Source organism: Littorina saxatilis, linkage group LG5 (assembly GCF_037325665.1).
Source record: "Littorina saxatilis isolate snail1 linkage group LG5, US_GU_Lsax_2.0, whole genome shotgun sequence".
Classification (NCBI taxonomy): Eukaryota; Metazoa; Mollusca; class Gastropoda; order Littorinimorpha; family Littorinidae; genus Littorina; species Littorina saxatilis.
The window spans coordinates 59,762,830-59,785,372 of NC_090249.1; the positions used below are offsets into that span (position 1 = coordinate 59,762,830).

At 44.8% G+C, this 22,543-nt stretch overlaps 1 protein-coding gene and 1 long non-coding RNA gene across 2 annotated transcripts in view; one reads left to right on the forward strand and one right to left on the reverse strand.

Moving 5' to 3' along the window:
* LOC138967597 (uncharacterized) overlaps positions 1 to 22,543 on the forward strand; it is a 119,485-nt gene that overhangs the window by 76,024 nt on the left and 20,918 nt on the right. The gene's annotated exons all lie outside the window — the stretch shown is intronic.
* LOC138967588 (inactive pancreatic lipase-related protein 1-like) lies at positions 8,318 to 20,494 on the reverse strand. The gene is made up of 9 exons (XM_070340186.1): positions 20,414 to 20,494; positions 19,770 to 19,935; positions 17,501 to 17,669; positions 16,179 to 16,407; positions 15,387 to 15,638; positions 13,904 to 14,137; positions 12,682 to 12,787; positions 11,405 to 11,590; positions 8,318 to 8,834 (listed from the first exon to the last, which is right to left on the reverse strand). Exons 1-9 carry the CDS (start codon positions 20,463 to 20,465, stop codon positions 8,759 to 8,761), a joined length of 1,470 nt encoding a protein of 489 aa, XP_070196287.1. The 5' UTR covers positions 20,466 to 20,494; the 3' UTR covers positions 8,318 to 8,758.

A 22,543-nucleotide genomic window follows, 5' to 3' on the forward strand; every position in this document is an offset into this window, starting at 1 on the left:
GAGAGGGTGAATATCGACTGACTGAGTAGATGCGGTGTGAGGATACATGATGATGTGAGCGCACGTGTGTGTGACGTCGACTGAGACTGGGTGAAGAGAGAAAGAGAGAGAGAGAGAGAGAGAGAGAGAGAGAGAGAGAGAGAGAGAGAGAATGTATGTGTGTGTGTGTGTTTGTGTGTGTGTATGTTTGTGAGAGAGAGAGCCGCCGAGTTGGTGTGTGCGTACGTTCGTGTGTGCGGTGAATCAGTATGTGTGTGCGAGCGTGCGTGAGTCAGTGTGCCTGAAGTGTGTGTGTGTGAGAGAGAGAGAGAGAGAGAGAGAGAGAGAGAGAGAGAGAGAGAGAGAGAAAGAGAGAGAGAGGATAGAAATAGTAAAATAGCATGTACATGTGGCTCAGGGGGGCTGGGGGAGAGTAAGAAGAACGTACGCCCGGGAATAAGATTGTTTCTGTGTTTGTCGATACCACTGCCCGCGGGTGCCCATCCGCTATTCATCTGGGGGGAGGGAGGCGTTGGGGAGAAATTCAAGTTTTACGCCCTCACGGCAAAGCCATTTGGGGCATGTTCCCGGGTTTTAACCCAACTTTAGATAACACAAGTGTATGGCAGAATGACCGAGGTCTTTTACGTGCCACTGTGGTGACACGGGGGTGGGAGATGGATACCGCCCGGATTCGAACCAGCGACCTTTCGATCACAAGTCCAGTGCTCTACCACCTGAGCTACCCGGGCCCCCGGAGGGAGGCGTTGAATGGGACCTGAGAGATAACCGCCCATCGCGCTACACGTCTTTCTCCTCCCACAAACTGACCACCGTCTTCAATGACTTGGACACAACGAAAATCAAGAAGACGCGCATGCATCATCTCTCGTCTCTCATCATCATGATCGTACCTCGATGATACCGTGCTTCGACGAGACAAGCCGGCTAATAATACTAGCGTGTCGAAGAAGACAGCCACAGCGGGCTTGTTCAAGTCCGAGTGTCACACCATATCCTCAAGCTCAGTTTCAACACCTGGCCCCATAGTTTAGGCCAACCGGACGAAGAGGACCAAAGAGTTAAGGGGGGGTTGGGGGCGGATGTCACAGAAATTCATCATCATCTCACCTGGCAGCTCGTCTCACCTGGCAGCTCGTCTCACCTGGCATCATCATCTCACCTGGCATCATCATCTCACCTGGCATCATCATCTCACCTGGCATCATCATCTCACCTGGCAGCTCGTCTCAGTCGGTTTAAACGGCGTTGTATCCCGCACTGGCGACCACCTCTCGATAACGACAACGTCTCGATAACGACCACCTATGGATAACGACCACCTCTCGATAACGACCACGTCTCAATAACGACCACCTATGGATAACGACCACGTCTCGATAACGACCACTTATGGATAACGACCACGTCTCGATAACGACCACCTCCCCATTCCGAGAACCCCAAACATTTCCCCCCACGCAATTGAGCTTTCCGTGACGACCATATGAATGTGACGACCAATGTTGGTCGGTCCCTCGGATGGTCGCTACAGACAGGCCCGAATGCCTTTCAATCGTCATGAGATTATTCAGAGTCGAGTCATTAAACACTTCATTCAGATTCCAGGAGTTTGGAATCTGATAGATATGCTAATTAGGTTGATTTCACCTGGCCCCGCCCGCCCTTATCGTCCATACCGCTGTCGTCAGTGCATCCCTGGTGGGGGTGGGGGCCTCATCGTCCATACCGCTGTCGTCAGTGCATCCCTGGTGGGGGTGGGGGCCTCATCGTCCATAACGCTGTCGTCAGTGCATCCCTGATGGGGGTGGGGGCCTCATCGTCCATACCGCTGTCGTCAGTGCATCTCTGATGGGGGTGGGGGTGGGTGAGGTGGAGGGAGAGGTGTTGAGAGATTTCAGGGAGGTTGTCATTTTCCATTTACCACAGAAAGCGGCCACATTGATTTTAGTGGTATTTGTCCAGAAGTATGAATAATCTTATCTCATGTAAATTCCTGTACAGAAGGAAGAATATTCTTATCCCATGTAAAAAGCCTGTCCAGAAGGAAGAATACTATTATCCCATATAAAAGCCTGTCCAGAAGGAAGAATACTATTATCCCATATAAAAGCCTGTCCAGAAGGAAGAATACTATTATCCCATATAAAAGCCTGTCCAGAAGGAAGAATACTATTATCCCATATAAACTCCTGTCCAGAAGGAAGAATACTATTATCCCACATAAAAGCCTGTCCAGAAGGAAGAATATTCTTATCCCATGGAAAAGCCTGTCAAGAGGGAAGACGTTTCTTATCCCATTTATTAGCCTGTCCAGAAGGAAGAATAATCGTATCCCAGATTTGTGGTGTTCGACAAAACTGTTCACAAAGGGAGAAAAGTACCTGTACACCTCAACAAGTCGCGCAAGGCGAAATAACAACATTTAGTCAAGCTGTCGAACTCACAGAATGAAACTGAACCCACTGCATTTTTTCACCAAGACCGCATACTCGTAGTTTCGTCAGTCCACCGCTCGTGGCAAAGGCAGTGAAATCGACAAGCCAGAATAGTGCGGTAATGGTCGCGCTGAGAAGGATAACACGCTTTTCTGTATCTCTATTCTTTTTAGCGTACTGAGTTTTTTTTAATCCAAACATATCATATCTATATGTTTTTGGAATCAGGGACCGACAAGGAATAAGATAAAATTGTTTCTAAATCGATTTCGGAAAATTAATGTTTTTCATAATTTTCATATTTTTAATTTTCAGAGCTTGTTTGTAATCCAAATATAACATATGTATATGTTTTTGGGATCAGAAAATGACGAAGAATAAGATGAAATTGTTTTTGAATCGTTTAAAAAAATTGTAATTACAAGTTTCTGATTTTTAATGACCAAATTCCTTAATTATTTTTTAAGCCACCAACCTGAAATGCAATACCAAAGTCCGGCTTTCGTCGAAGATTGCTTTGCCAAAATTTCAATCAATTTGATTGAAAAATGAGGGTGTGACAGTGCTGTCTCAACATTTACAAAAAGCCGGATATGACGTCATCAGAGACATTTATCGAGAAAAAAATTTAAAAAGTCCGGGGATATCATTCCCAGGAACTCTCATGTCAAATTTCATAAAGATCGGTCCAGTAGTTTAGTCTGAATCGCTCTACACACACACACACACACACACACACACACACACACACACACACACACACACACACACACCACGACCCTCGTCTCGATTCCCCCTCTATGTTAAAACATTTAATTTGACTAAATGTAATTAAAAGAAACAACGTGTGTACGCTATACAAAGCTAAAGTAATCGTTTGAGAGATTTGTTGGACCCCTGTGGCCAGAGTGCAGTGACACATCGGGGTAGGGGGGGGGGTGAGGAGAGGGGGGGGGGGGGTTACAGCTGTAGCAGCCGCCAGCTGACACCGACTGGACATACAACTTGTTGCTGCGTACAATCCGGTCGATATTTGACAGGGTGATATAAAGAGTTGTCATTATTTTCACGAGTTTTCATTCACAAACACCTGGTAAATAAATCTCATGTTCCCCATGCAATAACTCGAGGTGGTGAATGGGTTTGAGCTTTCATGTGAAACGTGGATTGTCAAAGTAAAAGCCAATCAGGCTGATTGTTTGATGTGTGGAACCATCGTGGCTTTGGATTTGTGTTTCCGAGGACAACGATTGTAAGCATTCACTCTCAAAGACCCAATCAATGTTGATAATTACCGCGACGACTCATGGTCAATTTGCAACTTATCTCTGTAATCGCAAAATCCACAACGAAAAGTCATAAACACTTAAAAGAAAAGAAATATGCTCAACACTTACTGAATTCACAGGTATGATCGCAGCTCTGTACATTTTCAGACTGGAAGAAAAGCGTCAACAAGCTACGTTTGACGTCACATACAAGTTTGACGTGTTAACTCGTCAGTGCTACTGTGACGATGCTTTGTGGCCCGGAGTTGGATTCTAAAAATTCGTCTCCCTGTGGGTTATTGTGCATTTTGTTGCACAACCAAAATGATGACAAAAACGATGTTTGGTAGCTTGTTGTCAGACCAGCACTTTGTTGTTGGTCCTCGGGGAGCATATCGCCTTTTGTCTCATATTTATCAACCGCGGCCTTCGGCCTTGGTCGATAAAGATGAAACAAAAGACAATAATGGTCCCCTTGGACCAACAAAAAAGCTGGTCTGTGAACAAGCCACCAAACATCTTATAATATCGTCCGCGCGGGAAAAAAATCGTTTTCAGTTGGGCAAAATAAGCCACATGATCCTCGCCTAATGTAAGCGTGTGTGTGTGTCTGTCTGTCTGTTTAATATTTTTTTCTATGTGCTATTATTACTATTATTATTTATATATATGCATTTTGTTCGAGTATGGGTCAAAGATAAAGAGCCTTCGCGTTTAGCAGGTTCTGCATCGTACAAGCATTGATTTTTTAACGACATAGAGTTAGATAGACAGACCTGACTGCGTAACATTCAAATAGTTATAGTTGTTGCACTGGAGAGGTTGGGGGGGGGGGGGGATGAACAGCTGCGACAGCTGGCAGCTTACGCAGGCTGGACGTACACCTTGCTGCGCGGTTTTCAGTGTGGTCAACAATTGAGTTTCAGGTAACTCTGTCCATCATTAGTATTGCTGTGCTCTGTGCATTATGTTGTGTGCGCTCTCTCTCTCTCTCTCTCTCTCTCTCTCTCTCTCTCTCTCTCTCTCTCTCTCTCTCTCTCTCTCTCTCTCTCTCTCTCTCTCCCCCCCCTCTCTTGCTCTCTCTCCCCTCTCTCTCTCCCCTCTATTGCTCTCTCTCTTGCTCTCTCTCTCTATCTCTCCTCTCTCTCTCTCCCCCCTCTCTCTCTCTCCCTCCCCTCTTTCTCTCTCTCCCTCCCCTCTCTTGCTCTCTCTCTCTCTCCCCCCTCTCTTGCTCTCTCTCCCTCCCTCTTTAGCTCTCTCAGTCTCCCTCTCCCTCTCTACCCAACAGGCATGGGAATAGAAAAAAGTAAAAAAGGCTGAACATTTGTAAGTAATAGCAAAGTCGCCGGGAGGTTCGTCATCCCCCCCCCCCTCCCCCCCAAAGCTCGGATTTTTGTTTTCTTCAAAGAACCCAAATGGTGCAATTTGGTGTCGTCTAAGCTCCAAGTTTGCCATTAAATTCAGTTTTTAGAACCATTTTTGCCTCCCCCATTTATTTTTTCGGCGGACACTTTAGCTTTTTGAAGTTTTTCGGCGGAACAAAAAAAAATCGGCGGAAATTTGCCTTTCGGCGGACAATTCCCATGCCTGACCCAATTCTCTCTCTCTCTCTCTCTCTCTCTCTCCCCCCCCACCCCTGCCCTCCCCTCTCTCTGTCTCTGTCTCTCCCAAGGACAGATTTTAAGAAATGGCCAAGCCTTAAATCTTTGTCCTTGTAAAATAAAGTTCAGTCTCACTCTCTCTCTATCTCTCTCTCTCTCTCTCTCTCTCTCTCCCCTCCACCCTCTCTTGCTCTCTCTCCCTCCCTCTTTAGATCTCTCTCCCTCTCTACCCAATTCTCTCTCTCTCTCTCTCCCCCCCTGCCCTCCCCTCTCTCTGTCTCTGTCTCTCCCAAGGACAGATTTTAAGAAATGGCCAAGCCTTAAATCTTTGTCCTTGTAAAATAAAGTTCAGTCTCTCTCTCTCTCTCTCTCTCTCTCTCTCTCTCTCTCTCCCCTCCACCCTCTCTTGCTCTCTCTCCCTCCCTCTTTAGATCTCTCTCCCTCTCTACCCAATTCTCTCTCTCTCTCCCCCTGCCCTCCCCTCTCTCTGTCTCTCCCAAGGACAGATTTTAAGAAATGGCCAAGCCTTAAATCTTTGTCTTTGTAAAATAAAATTCTCTCTCTCTCTCTCTCTCTCTCTCTCTCTCTCTCTCTCTCTCTCTCCCCTCCACCCTCTCTTGCTCTCTCTCCCTCCCTCTTTAGATCTCTCTCCCTCTCTACCCAATTCTCTCTCTCCCCCCCCCCCCCCTGCCCTCCCCTCTCTCTGTCTCTGTCTCTCCCAAGGACAGATTTTAAGAAACGGCCAAGCCTTAAATCTTTGTCCTTGTAAAATAAAGTTCAGTCTCTCTCTCCCTCTCTCTCTCTCTCTCTCTCTCTCTCTCTCCCCTCCACCCTCTCTCTTCCTCCCTCTTTAGATCTCTCTCCCTCTCTACCCAATTCTCTCTCTCTCTCCCCCTGCCCTCCCCTCTCTCTGTCTCTGTCTCTCCCAAGGACAGATTTTAAGACATGGCCAAGCCTTAAATCTTTGTCTTTGTAAAATAAAGTTCTCTCTCTCTCTCTCTCTCTCTCTCTTTCCCAAGGACAGATTGTAAGAAAAGGGCTAGCCTTAAATCTTTATCTTGGTAAAATAAAATTCTCTCTCTCTCTCTCTCTCTCTCTCTCTCTCTCTCTCTCTCTCTCTCTCTCTCTCTCTCTCTCTTTCCTTCTTACACCCCTTACCTGTTCGCAAACCTTCACCCATATAAATGTATGTTAAATTTATGTTTATTGTGTATACGTGCCCATGTATATTTATAAACTTGTCTTTATATATATAAAAAATATAAAAATTTTGAATTTATATCCCTAGATGTACGTATTAATACAAAAAGAAGGGGTGTATTTATCCGTCTTTCTAAATCAATTGCGCATTACCTCGAGCTATGTACTGCTCTACGCAGAAATATGCAATGATCTGCGTAAAGATAGACATTGATCAGCGTAAAGATAGGCAATTATCAGTGTAAAGATAGGTATTGATCAGTGTAAAGATAGGCAATGATTAGCGTAAAGATAGGCAATGATCAGTGTAAAGATAGGTATTGATCAGCGTAAAGATAGGCAATGATCAGTGTAAAGATAGGCAATGATCAGCGTAAAGATAAGCAATGATCAGCGTAAAGATAGGTATTGATCAGCGTAAAGATAGGCAATGATCAGCGTAAAGATAGGCATTGATCAGTGTAAAGATAGGCACTGATCAGCGTAAAGATAGGCAATGATCTGCGTAGAGATAGGCATTGATCAGTGTAAAGATAGGCAATGATCAGTGTAAAGATAGGCAATGATCAGCGTAAAGATAGGCATGGATCAGCGTAAAGATAGGCATTGATCAACGTAAAGATAAGCATTGATCAGTGTAAAGATAGGCAATGATCAGCGTAAAGATAGGCAATGATCAGCGTAAAGATAGGCATTGATCAGTGTAAAGATAGGCACTGATCAGCGTAAAGATAGGCAATGATCTGCGTAGAGATAGGCATTGATCAGTGTAAAGATAGGCAATGATCAGTGTAAAGATAGGCAATGATCTGCGTAGAGATAGGCATGGATCAGCGTAAAGATAGGCATTGATCAGCGTAAAAATAGGCAATGATCAGCGTAAAGATAGGTATTGATCAGCGTAAAGATAGGCAATGTTCAGCAATGTTCAGCGTACAGATAGGCAATGATCAGTGTAAAGATAAGATAGGTATTGATCAGCGTAAAGATAGGCATTGATCAGCGTAAAGATAGGCATTGATCAGTGTAAAGATAGGCAATGATCAGTGTAATGATAGGCATTGATCAGTGTAAAGATAGGCAATGATCAGCGTAAAGATAGGTATTGATCAGCGTAAAGATAGGCAATGATCAGCGTAAAGATAGGCAATGATCAGTGTAAAGATAGGCAATGATCAGCGTAAAGATAGGCAATGATCAGCGTAAAGATAGGCACTGATCAGCGTAAAGATATCCAATGATCAGCGTAAAGATAGGCAATGATCAGCGTAAAGATATCCAATGATCAGCGTAAAGATAGGCAATGATCAGTGTAAAGATAGGCATTGATCTGCGTAAAGATAGGCAATGATCAGCGTAAAGATAGGCATTGATCAGCGTAAAGATAGGCATTGATCAGCGTAAAGATAGAATTGATCAAACCGTGTCGCCGTGTATTGAGAACCGAGTATTGAATTCCGAGACAAGTATTGTTTTTAGCTGACATGCCCAGACGAGCTGACAGAAAAGACAATGCGACCTTGGCTTGGTTTCTGTTGAAGTTGTTCAGCATAGAAGTAGACAAATCTCTTGCCTGTAGTATAGTGTGTGGTGTATCGTGCGAAGTTTGTTTTCACGCAAGATCGAACTTGCGTCGTGAACATTGCCACTTCACAGCGGAAAAGTATGTCGGCATGTTGAGCAAAAAATTGAATTTATTTGTCACAACTACAACAAAATCAAAAATAAAACACACACACACACACACACACACACACACACACACACACACACACACACACACACACACACACACACAACACACACACACACACTCTACAAATTTGCGTTTGACTTTACTGACTGATTGATTGATTGATGGATGGATGGATGGATGGATGTTTGGATGGATGAATGGTTCGACGGACAGATGGCCGGACAAACAACCTGATTGACTGACTCATTTACTGACTTGGTGACTGCTTTCCACAATCTGACTTGTCTTTATTTTCACACAGCTTATAAAAATGTACACATTTGACAGAGAAAAGAAAAGACCTATGAAGAAGGTTTGCTCCAAGCCACACACCCCCCCCCCCCAAAAAAAAAAAAAAAAAAGGCAAAAAATAATTGTAGTAGCAAACCTGCATGCAACTGAGGTTAAAAAAAAAAAAAATTTCACACAGCTTTGCACAAGAGAGGTCGCCCCATCGTTCCCCATTCATGAGGAAGACGCGTCTGTGTCGAGGTCACGTGTCCACAAGATGGCCGCTCAGCAATTTCCGGCGAGATGGAACACCGACATGGTGTCGTCTGGAACGGTCTTGCCTCCAGCACAAAACAGAGACCTGCAATGCAAACAGCTCCGGTCAGAAACATGATGGAGGAATGTGTAAGTGCTGTTCTCACGGCCCAGTCTTACCGACCTTTCTTGACGAGAAGTTGGTGAAAACTGTCAGTCAGCGCCATCTTGACATTGCCTTCGGTTTTTCTTTTGTCTACGCCGGGAACTTGCAAAAAATTCCCCCCAAAAGTTGTTTTTCTGCTTTTTAATTTCATTTCAGTACAAATCTACAGAGGCTATCTACTTCAAAACACATTGATTCTCGTCAGACGGGCGCAATGGGCCAGTGGATAAGACAATGGCCTCCCAAGCGGAAGGTCGTTCGTTCGAATCCCGGCCGCACCTGGTGGGATAAGGGTGGAGATTTTCCCGATCTCCCAGGTCAACTTATGTGCAGACCTGCTAGTGCCTTATCCCCCTTCGTGTGTACACGCGAGCACAAAACCAAGTGCGCACGGAAAAGATCCTATAATCCATGTCAGATTTCGATGGGTTATAAAAACACAAAAATACGAAGCGGCATGCATCCACCGAAAGCGGTGTGTGGCTGCCTGAATGGCGGTGTAAAAACGGGCATACACGTAAACACCCGCTCGTACAAAAATCACGAGTGTACAGTACCCGGCGAAAGAAACGCAACTCGATCGTACAAAAATCACGAGTGTACAGTACCCGGCGAAAGAAACGCAACTCGATCGTACAAAAATCACGAGTGTACAGTACCCGGCGAAAGAAACGCAATTCGATCGCGCCCACTGTTGCAAGTGTTTATGAACCAGATAAGGTACATCAAAAAGAAAAACAGATTCGTGGAGGATATTTTACTGGCTCTAGAATTAGTTCATCATAGTATTTAATCGTTTTTGTTTTTTACTTGTTCAAAAATTGTGTTATAAAGGGTAGACTTCCAAACCCCGGCTATGCACTCGCGGGTACTCACTTGTCACCGTGCTATCAAAGTGGATATTTGAATAAATTCCCAATTGTTGGGGTTATAATTTCGTTGTAATTGTTGCTAGGACACTGACAATATATGCCCGGTTTCTGCTGCATGTAAGTCGTGACGCTTCCATGTCTGTTGCAAATATTAAAACTAACTTTTAGTTTATGTTTTATGAATTTGTCCCCTTGTCTATGTAATGTACTGTAATGTAAAGCATACATGTACACACACAAAAAAAACTCCGCAAAAAGAGAATAAAAAAAAGAAAAAAAGTTTTAGTTTATCGCAAGAGCTTTGTAATGTGTTTGCACGGCAATATCCTTTTTGTTCTTTTTTTTTTAAGTGTCGCGTGAGGTCGTCAAATAATCGACAGGAAACCGGATGACATGACTGATTCATTTCCTTGTCCCTTCTACTACACCCTCCCCCCCCCACACACACACACACACTCTCTCTGTGTCTCTCTCTGTCTCTGTCTCACACACACACACACACACACACACACACGCACACACACACACTACATCACAACAAAAACTGAACACCCACTCTCTCTCTCTCACACACACACTCTCTCTCTCTCTCTCTCTCTCTCTCTCTCTCTCTCTCTCTCTGAACAACTACATTCAATATTTTCTACCCTGTAAGCCACCCAAACAGACCTCCCCCCCCCCCCCACCCCCAGTTTTGACTGAGTCCACGAGACATATTTCATTTGATGTTCATAATCATCAGATCCATCAGCGTTTGATGTGTGTTTCTGCAGACATTACGGGAACCGCTTTAAGCGATCAGTTACCCAAGTACAGCAGATTTGAAGCTTGTTTCTGAGACACTTTCCACCAATTCTTGGAGACGGATTTCATTTGATGTTCATGATCATCAGCGGGGCTGGATCCTTGTACCTCTGTGTCATGTTGGAAGCCTCTCCCTCTCCTACACTTGGTCCAGCCCCAGTACCTCTGTGTCATGTTGGAAGCCCCTCCCTCCCCTACACTTGGTCCAATCCCTGTACCTCTGTGTCATGTTGGAAGCCCCTCCCTCTCCTACACTTGGTCCAATCCCTGTACCTCTGTGTCATGTTGGAAGCCCCTCCCTCTCCTACACTTGGTCCAATCCCTGTACCTCTGTGTCATGTTGGAAGCCCCTCCCTCCCCTACACTTGGTCCAATCCCTGTACCTCTGTGTCATGTTGGAAGCCCCTCCCTCTCCTACACTTGGTCCAATCTCTGTACCTCTGTGTCATGTTGGAAGCCCCTCCCTCTCCTACACTTAGTCCAATCTCTGTACCTCTGTGTCATGTTGGAAGCCCCTCCCTCTCCTACACTTGGTCCAATCTCTGTACCTCTGTGTCATGTTGGAAGCCCCTCCCTCTCCTACACTTGGTCCAGCCCCAGTACCTCTGTGTCATGTTGGAAGCCCCTCCCTCTCCTACACTTGGTCCAATCCCTGTACCTCTGTGTCATGTTGGAAGCCCCTCCCTCTCCTACACTTGGTCCAATCCCTGTACCTCTGTGTCATGTTGGAAGCCCCTCCCTCTCCTACACTTGGTCCAATCCCTGTACCATTGTGTCATGTTGGAAGCCCCTCCCTCTCCTACACTTGGTCGAGTCCCGATCAGGCCCACCAACCTTTGCTGAGTGTCCCCGGACTGGACGGCGGCTGACCGCAGTGTCCAGTTGTCGGCGTACAGCAGATGAACAAGCAGCGTGTGCGACTTGTCGTATCGCACCCCTATTCCCGTCAGACCGCCTACGTCACTACGTGTCGTCACCAGGTGCGATGACGTGTCACCGTTGTTCAGAATCTCGTTCTTTCTGCAAACGGAAAAGGCGAACTAACTAACTAAATAACTAACGAAACAACGCCAGACCGCCCGAACCAACTAGCCAACGAATGAACGAACCAACTACCTAAGTAGCTAACTAACTAACTGTCCGGCTAGCCAGCTGGCTCACTTCTTCTTCTTCTTCAGCGTTCCAGAATTTTCTGGTTACGTGTGAGCTCGTTTGCCCATTTGGGTTCCCCACACTATACTCTGAGAGCATAGTCAGCTTCACTCCGCTTTCGTTGAGTAGGCATGCTGGGTATTTTCGTGTTTCCATAACCCACCGAACTCTGACATGGATTACAGGATCTTTTCCGTGCGCACTTGGTCTTGTGCTTGCGTGTACACACGAAGGGGGTTAAGTCACTAGCAGGTCTGCACATAAGTTGACCTGGGAGATCTGAAAAATCTCCACTCTTAACCCACCAGGCGGCAGCGACCGGGATTCGAAATCGCGACCTCACGATTAGGAGGCCGACGTCTTACCACCACGCCACTGCGCCCGTCGCTGGCTCACTAACTAACTAAAGGAAACGAATGTTGTGAATTCACTGGACATCCAAGATGATGACAGGCATAATGATGATGATGATGATAATGATCATGATGATCATGATGATGAGGACGACGACGATGATGACGATAATGATGACGATGATGATGATGGTGATTTTGGTTCTAATCCCTTCTGCTTCGTTGATCATGTGGTGTCGTGGCAATAGTAGGTCACATACACGTTCATAGTTAATAGTTGAGCTTACTGTTAGATTATGAGCATGAAGAACATTCTTCGATGATGATGATGATGATGATGATGATGATGATGATGAGGATGATAATGATGATGATGGCGATGACGTTGACGATGATGATGATGATGATGATGAAGAAGATGAGGAGGAGGAGGAGAAGCAACAGTATTGCCGTTTAACTGTGTAATCAGTCCTGGTATTTCTTATAACACCACCGCAGAAATAAAGACAAAACAGAACAAAAGACAATTCAGCCTTGACCTCTGTGTGAGTAAAGTGAAAGATGTGACGTCAGTAACAGATATTTAGACTTTGCGTCATTACTTACGTTGTAAGAGTTGCGGGTTGTGAGTGTCCTTTGTCTCCGTATAACGTCACGCTGAACAAACCATCCACTGCGTTCTCTGACGTTAGGTTGACTTGGTAGTGGTAGCCTAGTTACACACACACACACACACACACACACACACACATTTGTACACAGTGTTAGGTCCTAGACACAAAATATGAAGACTGATTTTCTAAAGAGCTGATGAACATTTTCGGAACCAAGATATGATCTAGTCTTATTTTTGAAAATACAAATCATCATTACACGTATAGGCTTTTAGGTCCCTGCACGCAGAGTTCTGCGCTCATACACAATCATGTCAGTCTCTGTCTTTTCCGTTAGTTTGTAGGTTTTTTTTTCTTCAAACATGTTTTATTCAGGCAATTATACATTTTGTCATGCAATGCATAGAAGTTACATTATGGCAAAGTGGATGACGAATAAAAACACATTCAATGCTTGTACGTTATGAGCATAGTGTACAAATATGCATATATCAAAGCTTCAAGCCTCACTGAACAGCTCGTTATTACACTTTTTTGCCAAGAGACGGTTTTCGGAAATAACTCCGTCGGATTTGTATGGGTTGTGGAAGAGTGAATACCCTTGCGTTACCTCTGACGAACATTGGAGGAGCCAATCACTAGCGAGGGGTGTGTCAGACACACATTGGAGGGGCCAATCACTAGCGAGGGGTGTGTCGGACGAACATTGGAGGGGCCAATCACTAGAGAGGGGTGTGTCAGACAAACATTGGAGGAGCCAATCACTAGCGAGGGGTGTGTCAGACACACATTGGAGGGGCCAATCACTAGCGAGGGGTGTGTCGGACGAACATTGGAGGGGCCAATCACTAGAGAGGGGTGTGTCAGACAAACATTGGAGGAGCCAATCACTAGCGAGGGGTGTGTCAGACACACATTGGAGGGGCCAATCACTAGCGAGGGGTGTGTCAGACGAACATTGGAGGAGCCAATCACTAGCGAGGGGTGTGTCAGACGAACATTGGAGGAGCCAATCACTAGCGAGGGGTGTGTCGGAAACACGTGGACAGGAGCACATGGTTCCGACACACCTCTTGCTAGTGATTGGCCCCTAAAATGTTTGTCAGAGGTTTTGGCAAGGGTATTCACTCTTCCACAGCCCATACAAACCCAACGGAGTAATTTTCGGAATTGGACAATTCACGCTTGCCCATTCAACACAATAGCCAACTCACTACAAAAAGAAGACGAATCCTGTGTCGTGAGGTACAGGGAGCCACGCCCACTCATCGTGTTGGCATGGTAACCAAGACGCGAACATCCGTGACCGCTGCAGGTCAGACAGTGACCTTTGTCAAACTCGACCACGTTGACGCAGGGGTATGCGATGAAGGGGCAAGGGTTGTTGATAGACTCGGTGAACAGATCCAGGGCTCGGAGATGGCTACAAGCCACTGCGCCTTCTGCCGCTGGGAAAACAAAACAAAAAATTCAGAAAATAATCATGGCAGGTTGTGATAAAGTGGGGGTGGCGAGCGTTTGACACTTGAAACGAGAGACCCAGAATTACCCATTTCAACTACTAAATTGATGGCAAGACCAGTTTGAAATGGGTAATTCTGGGTCTCTCTTTTAGAAAATAAAAAGGTATATTTCCCAGGTAAGGGAAGGGGCTTCCGGAACCCAGGAATCATCCCCCAGATATCCAGCCCTGCATGCACGAAATACACAGTAAACCTTTTTTCGTTTTTGGCTCACGTAAGTGTAGCCTATGCGATCGTAACTTTGTCTGTCTGTGCGTGTGTGCGTGTGTGTGTGTGTTTGTTTGTGCGTGTGTATGTCTGTGATAGAAACTTTAACATTTCGTCATTTGAAGACGTCACATTATGGCGTAAGAGGGTTAGACGTCACGCGAAGGAATTACTGAAAGTCTCGGTCATTGTTATTTTTTATTTTGAGCGGGCCGAGACTAGTTGGCAGTCGTGTCCCTGTAAGTAGGCTACATGCAGACAGACAGATCTAGATCTAGTGTCTCGCTTTCTTGCACAGTGTCACCTATGCTTACTGTGTGTGTGTGTATGTGTGACGGAGTGATTGAGTTTGTGTTACTGTTTGTCGATTTCTTACGTGAGCCTTGAAGGCTTCGCCTCTTGTTTTATCTTGCTTTTCTGTTTGCATAGGTATTCTAAAATGAGTATTTGGATCTTGTCCGCCATCGTGCTTACTTCTGTTGTGTTTCACTGGGATTGGCTAACATGAGCACTAAGCTTGAGTGTGGATCCTAAACGCCAGATATTGTATAATTATGTCACGATAGCCAGATAGTGTATAATTATGTCACGATAGCCAGATAGTGTATAATTATGTCACGATAGCCAGATAGTGTATAATTATGTCACGATAGCCAGATATTGAATAATTATGTCACGATAGCCAGATAGTGTACAATTATGTCACGATAGCCAGATATTGTATAATTATGTCACGATAGCCAGATAGTGTATAATTATGTCACGATAGCCAGATAGTGTATAATTATGTCACGATAGCCAGATATTGTATAATTATGTCACGATAGCCAGATAGTGTATAATTATGTCACGATAGCCAGATATTGTATAATTAAGTCACGATAGCCAGATATTGTATAATTATGTCACGATAGTTAAACTGAATAAAATTTCGTTTAAACCAAACACACAGTAAATATCAACTCACAGTAGTAGCCAACAGTGGCGGCGTTCCAGGCAGTGTGGGTGATCTTACTTATGAGGTCACCGTCACACCCGGGCTGGTTGACCCCTCCGTTGGGGTAGAAGTCCACGTGACCCATGGCCTGGGAGGCTCCCATCCCCAGCTCCAGGAAGGAGGACCCGTCAGTGTGGACCACGTCCACGAACTCGGCGTCTGAAGGGTCGAGCCTCACCTGGGGAGGCGTGTTCTGGAAGTACGGGTCTGACGGGTCCAGCCCTGGAGATATAAATGTTAGCTGAGTTGAGGTGGGGTGAGGTGAGGTGAGGTGAGGTGAGGTGAGGTGAGGTAAGGCGTGTGAAGGGTGGAGCCTCACCTGGTGCATGGGGACGGGTGTTCTGGAAGTACGGGTCTGATGGATACAGACCTGGGGATATAAACGTTAGGTGAGTTGAAGTGAGGTGTCTGAAGGGTCGAGTCTTACCTGGGGTCTGATGGGTCTAGACATGGAGATATAAATGTTATCAGATGAGGTGAGGTAAGTACGTAATTAGGTAAGGTGTTTTTGACTCTCTCCCTCTCTCTCTCTGACTCTCTCTCTCTCTATCACATACACACACACATGCACGCGCGCGCGCGCGCACACACACACACACACACACACACACACACACACACACACACACACACACACACACACACACACACACACACACACGGGAATTCTTGTATCAAACATACACACATCACACCTTCACCCACCCACTCCACCTTACCTCGTAGCCCAATCCACCCGGCTAACAACCCGAATAAACCAACCCGTAATTCTTCCCAGGCCGGCAAGCCTTTCCCCAGTATAACCAGCGATGTGTGCGCCGAGACTGTGGCCGATTATGTGCACGGTACTTTCGTTGCTGTCGTATCGGTCAACCAGGGACTTGATCAGCTGCGCTACCTGGGCCCCCACCACACGCGTGTTGGCAGCTGCTTGGCCGTACGGGAGTTGCGCCCCCTTTTCCCAGTCAACAACGATCACATTCATTTCATCCTGGAATGAAGCAGTAAAGAGAAAAAAAAGTTATCAATAAAGAAAGAAAGAAATAGTTGAGATAATTTTTATGTAAATTTATGAATGTACATCTTTAACAGGGCTCTTTGTCAAAATCAAGAATCTTTTCTAATCATGTTAGCTCTACTTATTTTATAATGACTTTTTTCTTGATACATTCCTGCAGAAAACTAAAACGTGCAGAATGTCAGAAAGAAAAGGGATCGAAGAAGAAAGAATCGTGTCAGTTTTTTCCCACATGCAAGGAAAAGCAAAACTGCACCTACGAAGCAAGCTGAATGTACGTCTGGTGGCTTCCCTTACCTTAATTTCCATTTTTAGTGCCAATAAAAATCCGAATGTTTACGTGTTTGTATATCAGAATGTTGTACGTCTTCATCGCTATGTGTTAAAATCAAGAGATACACGGATGCAAAAATATTAGCAACAACTCAAAAATTAAAGCAAATCTCAAACAAATAACAGACAGACAGACAGACAGACAGACAGACAGACAGACAGACAGACAGACAGATAGACAGACAGACAGACAAGACAGATAGACGTGAAAGAACTAGCAAAAACAAGAAATTCCTCCGATAGGAACTACACCCCCGTCAAAGGGAAATAACCTTCTCAGTTGGTGGCAGTGAGAATGGTTATTTCCCTTTGACCAACGGGGGTGTCCGTCTATACCAGGCCTTGTATAATTTTAATCCACCAATAACTCCCTAACCGTGTGTTTGACTGGTCCCAATTTTTGTAAGGACCGTCTCAGGAATGTATAGAACCTGTTCACGAAGTTTGGTGACGATCGGTCCGTTCATTCTTGAGATCTACTTGCGAACACAAACACATCGAGTGAAACCTATACACACCCCTATACCGGGGGTGTAAAAATGAAAGGGAGAAGAGAACATTGAGGCTGAACCAAAGCAACAAGAGCGAGAAGAAGAGTAAGAAGGAGGAGGAGGCGGTAAAAAGAGGAAGAGGAGGAATGAATATCCGCACATAAATAAACAAAAAAATTGATACACTGTACATTCATTTTCATTTCGCTCGAGTTTATAAAATGGATCCGAAAATCACCTACATGTTTGAGAAGTTCGCGCACCATATCCTGCACCCACTGTCTGCGCGCGCTGTGTGTGAAGCCGTGAACTATGAACTTGGTTGCACGTGCTCGGGAAAAGTGGGTCAGGTTGACCCCGTTCTGGCTGGACACTGTCATAGCCTCCTCCGTTGCATTGTTCAACGTTTCTCTGAAAACGTTGTGTCACACTTTTTAACATTGATAATGTTTTAAGTTTGGAAGCGTGAATGAAAAGACTGAAAAAGAGGTAGACTATTATACTTATGCTTATGGGTTAAAATGATCATGTCAGTGCAGTGTTATGATACATACATTATGTCATGTTAATATACGTCTTCAGGGTGACTGAATACGCACATTTTACGCGTTCGGTGCTTGACTTTATCATCATAGCCTACGTTATTGCTGTGCGGCGTTTCAGTAAAGGCCGCCTCCGCCTCGTGAAAACAGTTCATCTCACTGTCTCAGATCATCTGGCCAGGCTTTAACATGGAATAAGACCGTCTCCCTCCACTTGGTCACACACAAAACATCAACACGTCACCTGAGTTGGAATTGTTGTATGAATTCATTTCCGAAAAAGGCCGCACCAGTGCCTTTTAAAATATTCTGTACAAACATATTACCGTGCACAGAGAGCACCCAGTTACAAACTTGCGCGTGTTTTGGTATCGTATCTGTTTAAAACATTGTTCCTACCTGGTGTAAAGAATGAACTCAGTCCCGATTGCTGACATGGTGTCATTTGATTTTCTTGTTTTGGTTCACATCAACATGAAAAGTTCACCGCTTGGTTGTTGGTGTGTGGGTATCGTAGCTTTTTAAACATCATGCTCCTGCCTGGTGTAATGAATAAACTTAGTCCCGGTGTAACACGAAATTTTTACTCCACGAAAAATGTACTCCGGAGTAAAAAATGTCGTACGAAATTCTTACTCCGAGTACACCTTTCGTACGAGAAAAGAACTCCCCAAGGCACCAAAAAATTACTCCCTCCACGAAATTTTTACTCCCCATTTATTTTTTACTTCCAGTAAAAAATCTCGTACGCGAAAGTGGGATGGGGCGAAGGAAGCCAATATGTGATCTCGCGCAAACGAATGTCACGCTACCCTCCCTCCACCCCTTCCACCACCAAGGCTAACAGGGGACAAGGGGGTAAAAATTTCGTACACCTGGCATGAGAAGTTAAATTGCTCGTGTTAGGGTGAAGTAATTCATTCGTTATTTATTCGTGAGGGGAGTAACCTTTTTGTACGAAATGTTTACTCGGAACTCACCTGTCGTGAGGAGTAATTTTCTCGTGTAATGGGGGAGTACTTTTTTCGTAAAGGGAGTAACATTTTCGTACGAAATTTTTACTCCGGAGTAAAAATCACTTGGGAGTAATTTTCTCGTGTTACACCGGTCGGTGAGATGTTATTTCATATTCTTGTTTTGAGTGCCAGTGCAAAAGGTCACCACTAAGTTGTGTTTGTGTTGGTATCGTATCTCTTTAAACACCTCGCTCCTACCTGGTGTAAACTAGGAACCTGGTCCTGATCTACGAAATGTTGTTATTTTATTTATTGTTTTGAGTGCCAGTACAAAAGTCACCACTTTGTTGTGTTGGTGTGTTGGTATCGTACCTCTTTAAACATAGACCGGCACGGTTGGCCCAGTGGTAAGGCGTCCGCCCTGTGATCGGGAGGTCGTGGGTTCGAACCCCGGCCGGGTCATACCTAAGACTTTAAAATTGGCAATCTAGTGGCTGCTCCGCCTGGCGTCTGGCATTATGGGGTTAGTGCTAGGACTGGTTGGTCCGGTGTCAGAATAATGTGACTGGGTGAGACATGAAGCCTGTGCTGCGACTTCTGTCTTGTGTGTGGCGCAAGTTAAAATGTCAAAGCAGCACCGCCCTGATATGGCCCTTCGTGGTCGGCTGGGCGTTAAGCAAACAAACAAACAAACAAACAAACAAATCTTTAAACATCAAACTCCTACCTGGTGTTAAGAACTTGAACTCAGTCTTGATCGCTGACATGCTATCTTCTGATATTCTAGTTAGGAGTGTGACATTCATTTCAACGTGAGAGGTCACCACAAAGTTGTTTTGGTATATCGGTATCGTATATTTTTAAACACCATACTCCTACCTGCAGGTGTAGGTCCGGTTCGCCGAGATGTTGTAACTTCATATTGTTGTTTTGAGTGTCACATTTTACATCATTTAAAAAGGTCACCACCAAGGTGTGTTGGTATCGTATCTCTTTAAACACCACACGCCTACCTGGTGTGAAGAATGAACTTGGTGCCGATGGCTGAGAGATCTGCAGGCAGGTAAGTTTCCGCGCGATCGTGGGAGTGGAACGGGGGGGCGTTGTTGAAACAGCCGAGACCAGTGTAACACTTCTCGCTTGGCTCGCTCGGTCCCAGCAAGCCGTCAAGCAAAAAACCTGCACGGTGAAAACGTCATGTCTCTTTCCGCTATGATAAGTGAAGGTGATGGTTGAGAGGGTGTTGATGATTCTCAGTGAGGGTGAAAACAGCGTTAACAGCGATGATAATGATATCTTGTATTTTAGAAGGAGGGGTATGATGACGACGACAACGCCGACGAGGACGCCGAGAGCGACGTCGATGACGACGACCGTCGGACGACGACAACGACGACGGTGTGTGTTTGTGTGTGTGTATGTGTAGTATGAATGACTCCCTGTGAGTACATTTCAATGGAAAAAAAGAACAAAACATCCACAACTGACTTGGCACACACACTAAACAAGGAAGCAAGCAGGCAGCCTAATAGCCCCCGAGTCCACAAACACACAAAACTCAGGGAACCTGAGCATGCTGATTATAACTTAACTAATAGGGAGAAAGATCTGATACACAAAGGGAAGTGAAAGGGAGAAAAGCAAAGGATCAACTTACCTTGTGAGAATGAAATGCAATTTAACAACACAAACGCCGGCAGTCTGCCCATCTTCAATGCCCGTTTATGATCGTAGTTTTTTTCTACACAGAGAGTAAAGCATATGAAAAAGTGTAATTTTCTTTTCAACTGACGTTAGATAATAAAAAATACTACAACGTCCAAAATGGAAATGATAAGTTACCTGCATACATGAACTACCTTTTATACACAATTCATTCTAGAGTTTAAGTTAATCAATGAGTCACTTTCAGTTCACCTGTCCTACGGTAATATACTGGCCGAAAGAGCACTTTCCGCAACTAAATAACATTACGCAGTACACTAGATATGAGAAAGGCCTTGGCATTTACATGTACGGTCTTTGTACCCGGCGTAACCCAACACGCAAAGATTAATAGTGACCAGAAGGTAGGACCTGGACATTCCACTGGTTGCAGGAACCATATCCTTCAGAAGGGTCTTCTGTCAGAAAACAACATCTTAAGTTCTCGCTGGCCTTGTATCACAAATAAAATATTTTAAAAAATATAAACAACAAATTGACTGTGGTGAGATGAACAAAGATAATAAACAAAAGATATCTGTACTCACCGATACAAAGAACAGCACAAGACAGTACGAAGTTTCGCTTATGTTCCTGATGAAGCTTACACAAGCAAAACTTCGTACTGTCTTGTGCTGTTCTTGTATCGGTGAGTACAGATATCTTTTGGTTTTTTTAAAACTTTTTTCACAAATAAAAGTCGAGTTGTGGCATCTTGCAGCAAGAAATACATTTAGTACACTCCTTGACAGCAATTTATGTTCCGTATATGGTCAAACGCATCCTTTTCAATGTCCATATATGGTAAAAGGTGGTACAAAGGTTTTGCAACAGTCGGGGAAACCATGCTGTAACTTTCTGAGCAAGCACTTTGGGGAGCTAAACCATTGTGTAATTATCTATACAGCGCCACCTGCGACTTGAGGCTCCTCCAATGAGAGACACCTGCCAATAATAGATTCATTTTGTTTCCTCGTCTATCAGCACGACAAACACATATAATACCTGCCATGAAAGGACACCTGCAGTGAAGAGACACGTTCGGTTGGTCCAAAGGTTTCTTGTCACTTCCGTTCCAACGTGTATCTCTGCACTCAGTGATTCTTTTCGTTGATGTGTTTACGTGCTGAAAGAAAACCGCTCAGTGTCAATAACATTGTATAACAATGGATATTGCAGATAAGGAACCCCTGGAATAGTTTCTTGACCAAAACTGACCTTTCTATGGTCTTATTGCATAATGATCCTCACCCAGCTACCAGTTAGTAGGGTGGACAGCTACTGATAAGACCTGAAAATGCCACCTGACGGCTTAGACCGTCGGAAATGACCTATAGTCAGGATACGTTTACTACGAAAATGTGGACACACCTGCATGGACCTGTTCACAGTTCTCCACCTGCGTGTCGACCGACTTCAGGTCTTTCAGGATTTTCGTTTTCGGCGGATTTCCGCCGATCGGCGGAAGAGTACCATGCCTGATAGTATAGACGCTATTTTGGTCAAACACGAAGCGTGATGAGTCGCAATAATATGGTTTTAATTTAAAGACCTGTACTTTTCAACCCCCAATAACCAGCTTGTAAACCGGTGTCACGAACTGAAACCTCTGCTGAACAATCCTTCTCATTGCGGTCAATGCGCATGCGCATACCTTGGACTTAAAAAAATGCGAGCGACCCTTTGACCGAACGAACCAGTTAGGGTTAGGCCGTTAGGGTTAGGATTAGGGTAAGGGTTAGGGTAAGGGTCAGGGTTAGGTTGTTCACGACCTGATTAATCTCCCCATGTTAGCGCATGCGCATTGACCGCAATGAGAAGGATTGTTCAGGCAGAGTTTTCAGTTCGTGACAGCGGATCAGATCAGCCCATGCACACTCCTACTGAAAACAGTTCGACTAGCCGTTTCATATCTGGCCTGGCTTCAAAATGGGATGACCATTTTGTCACATACCAAAAATCAACACACATGTATTTTGTTTTATGTCCAAAGTTGGATTTTCTTTTAATGAATTAATGTTGAAATTAAGAAATGTATGTATAAACAAGAGGCGAAGCCTTCAAGGCTCCCGTAAGAAATCGA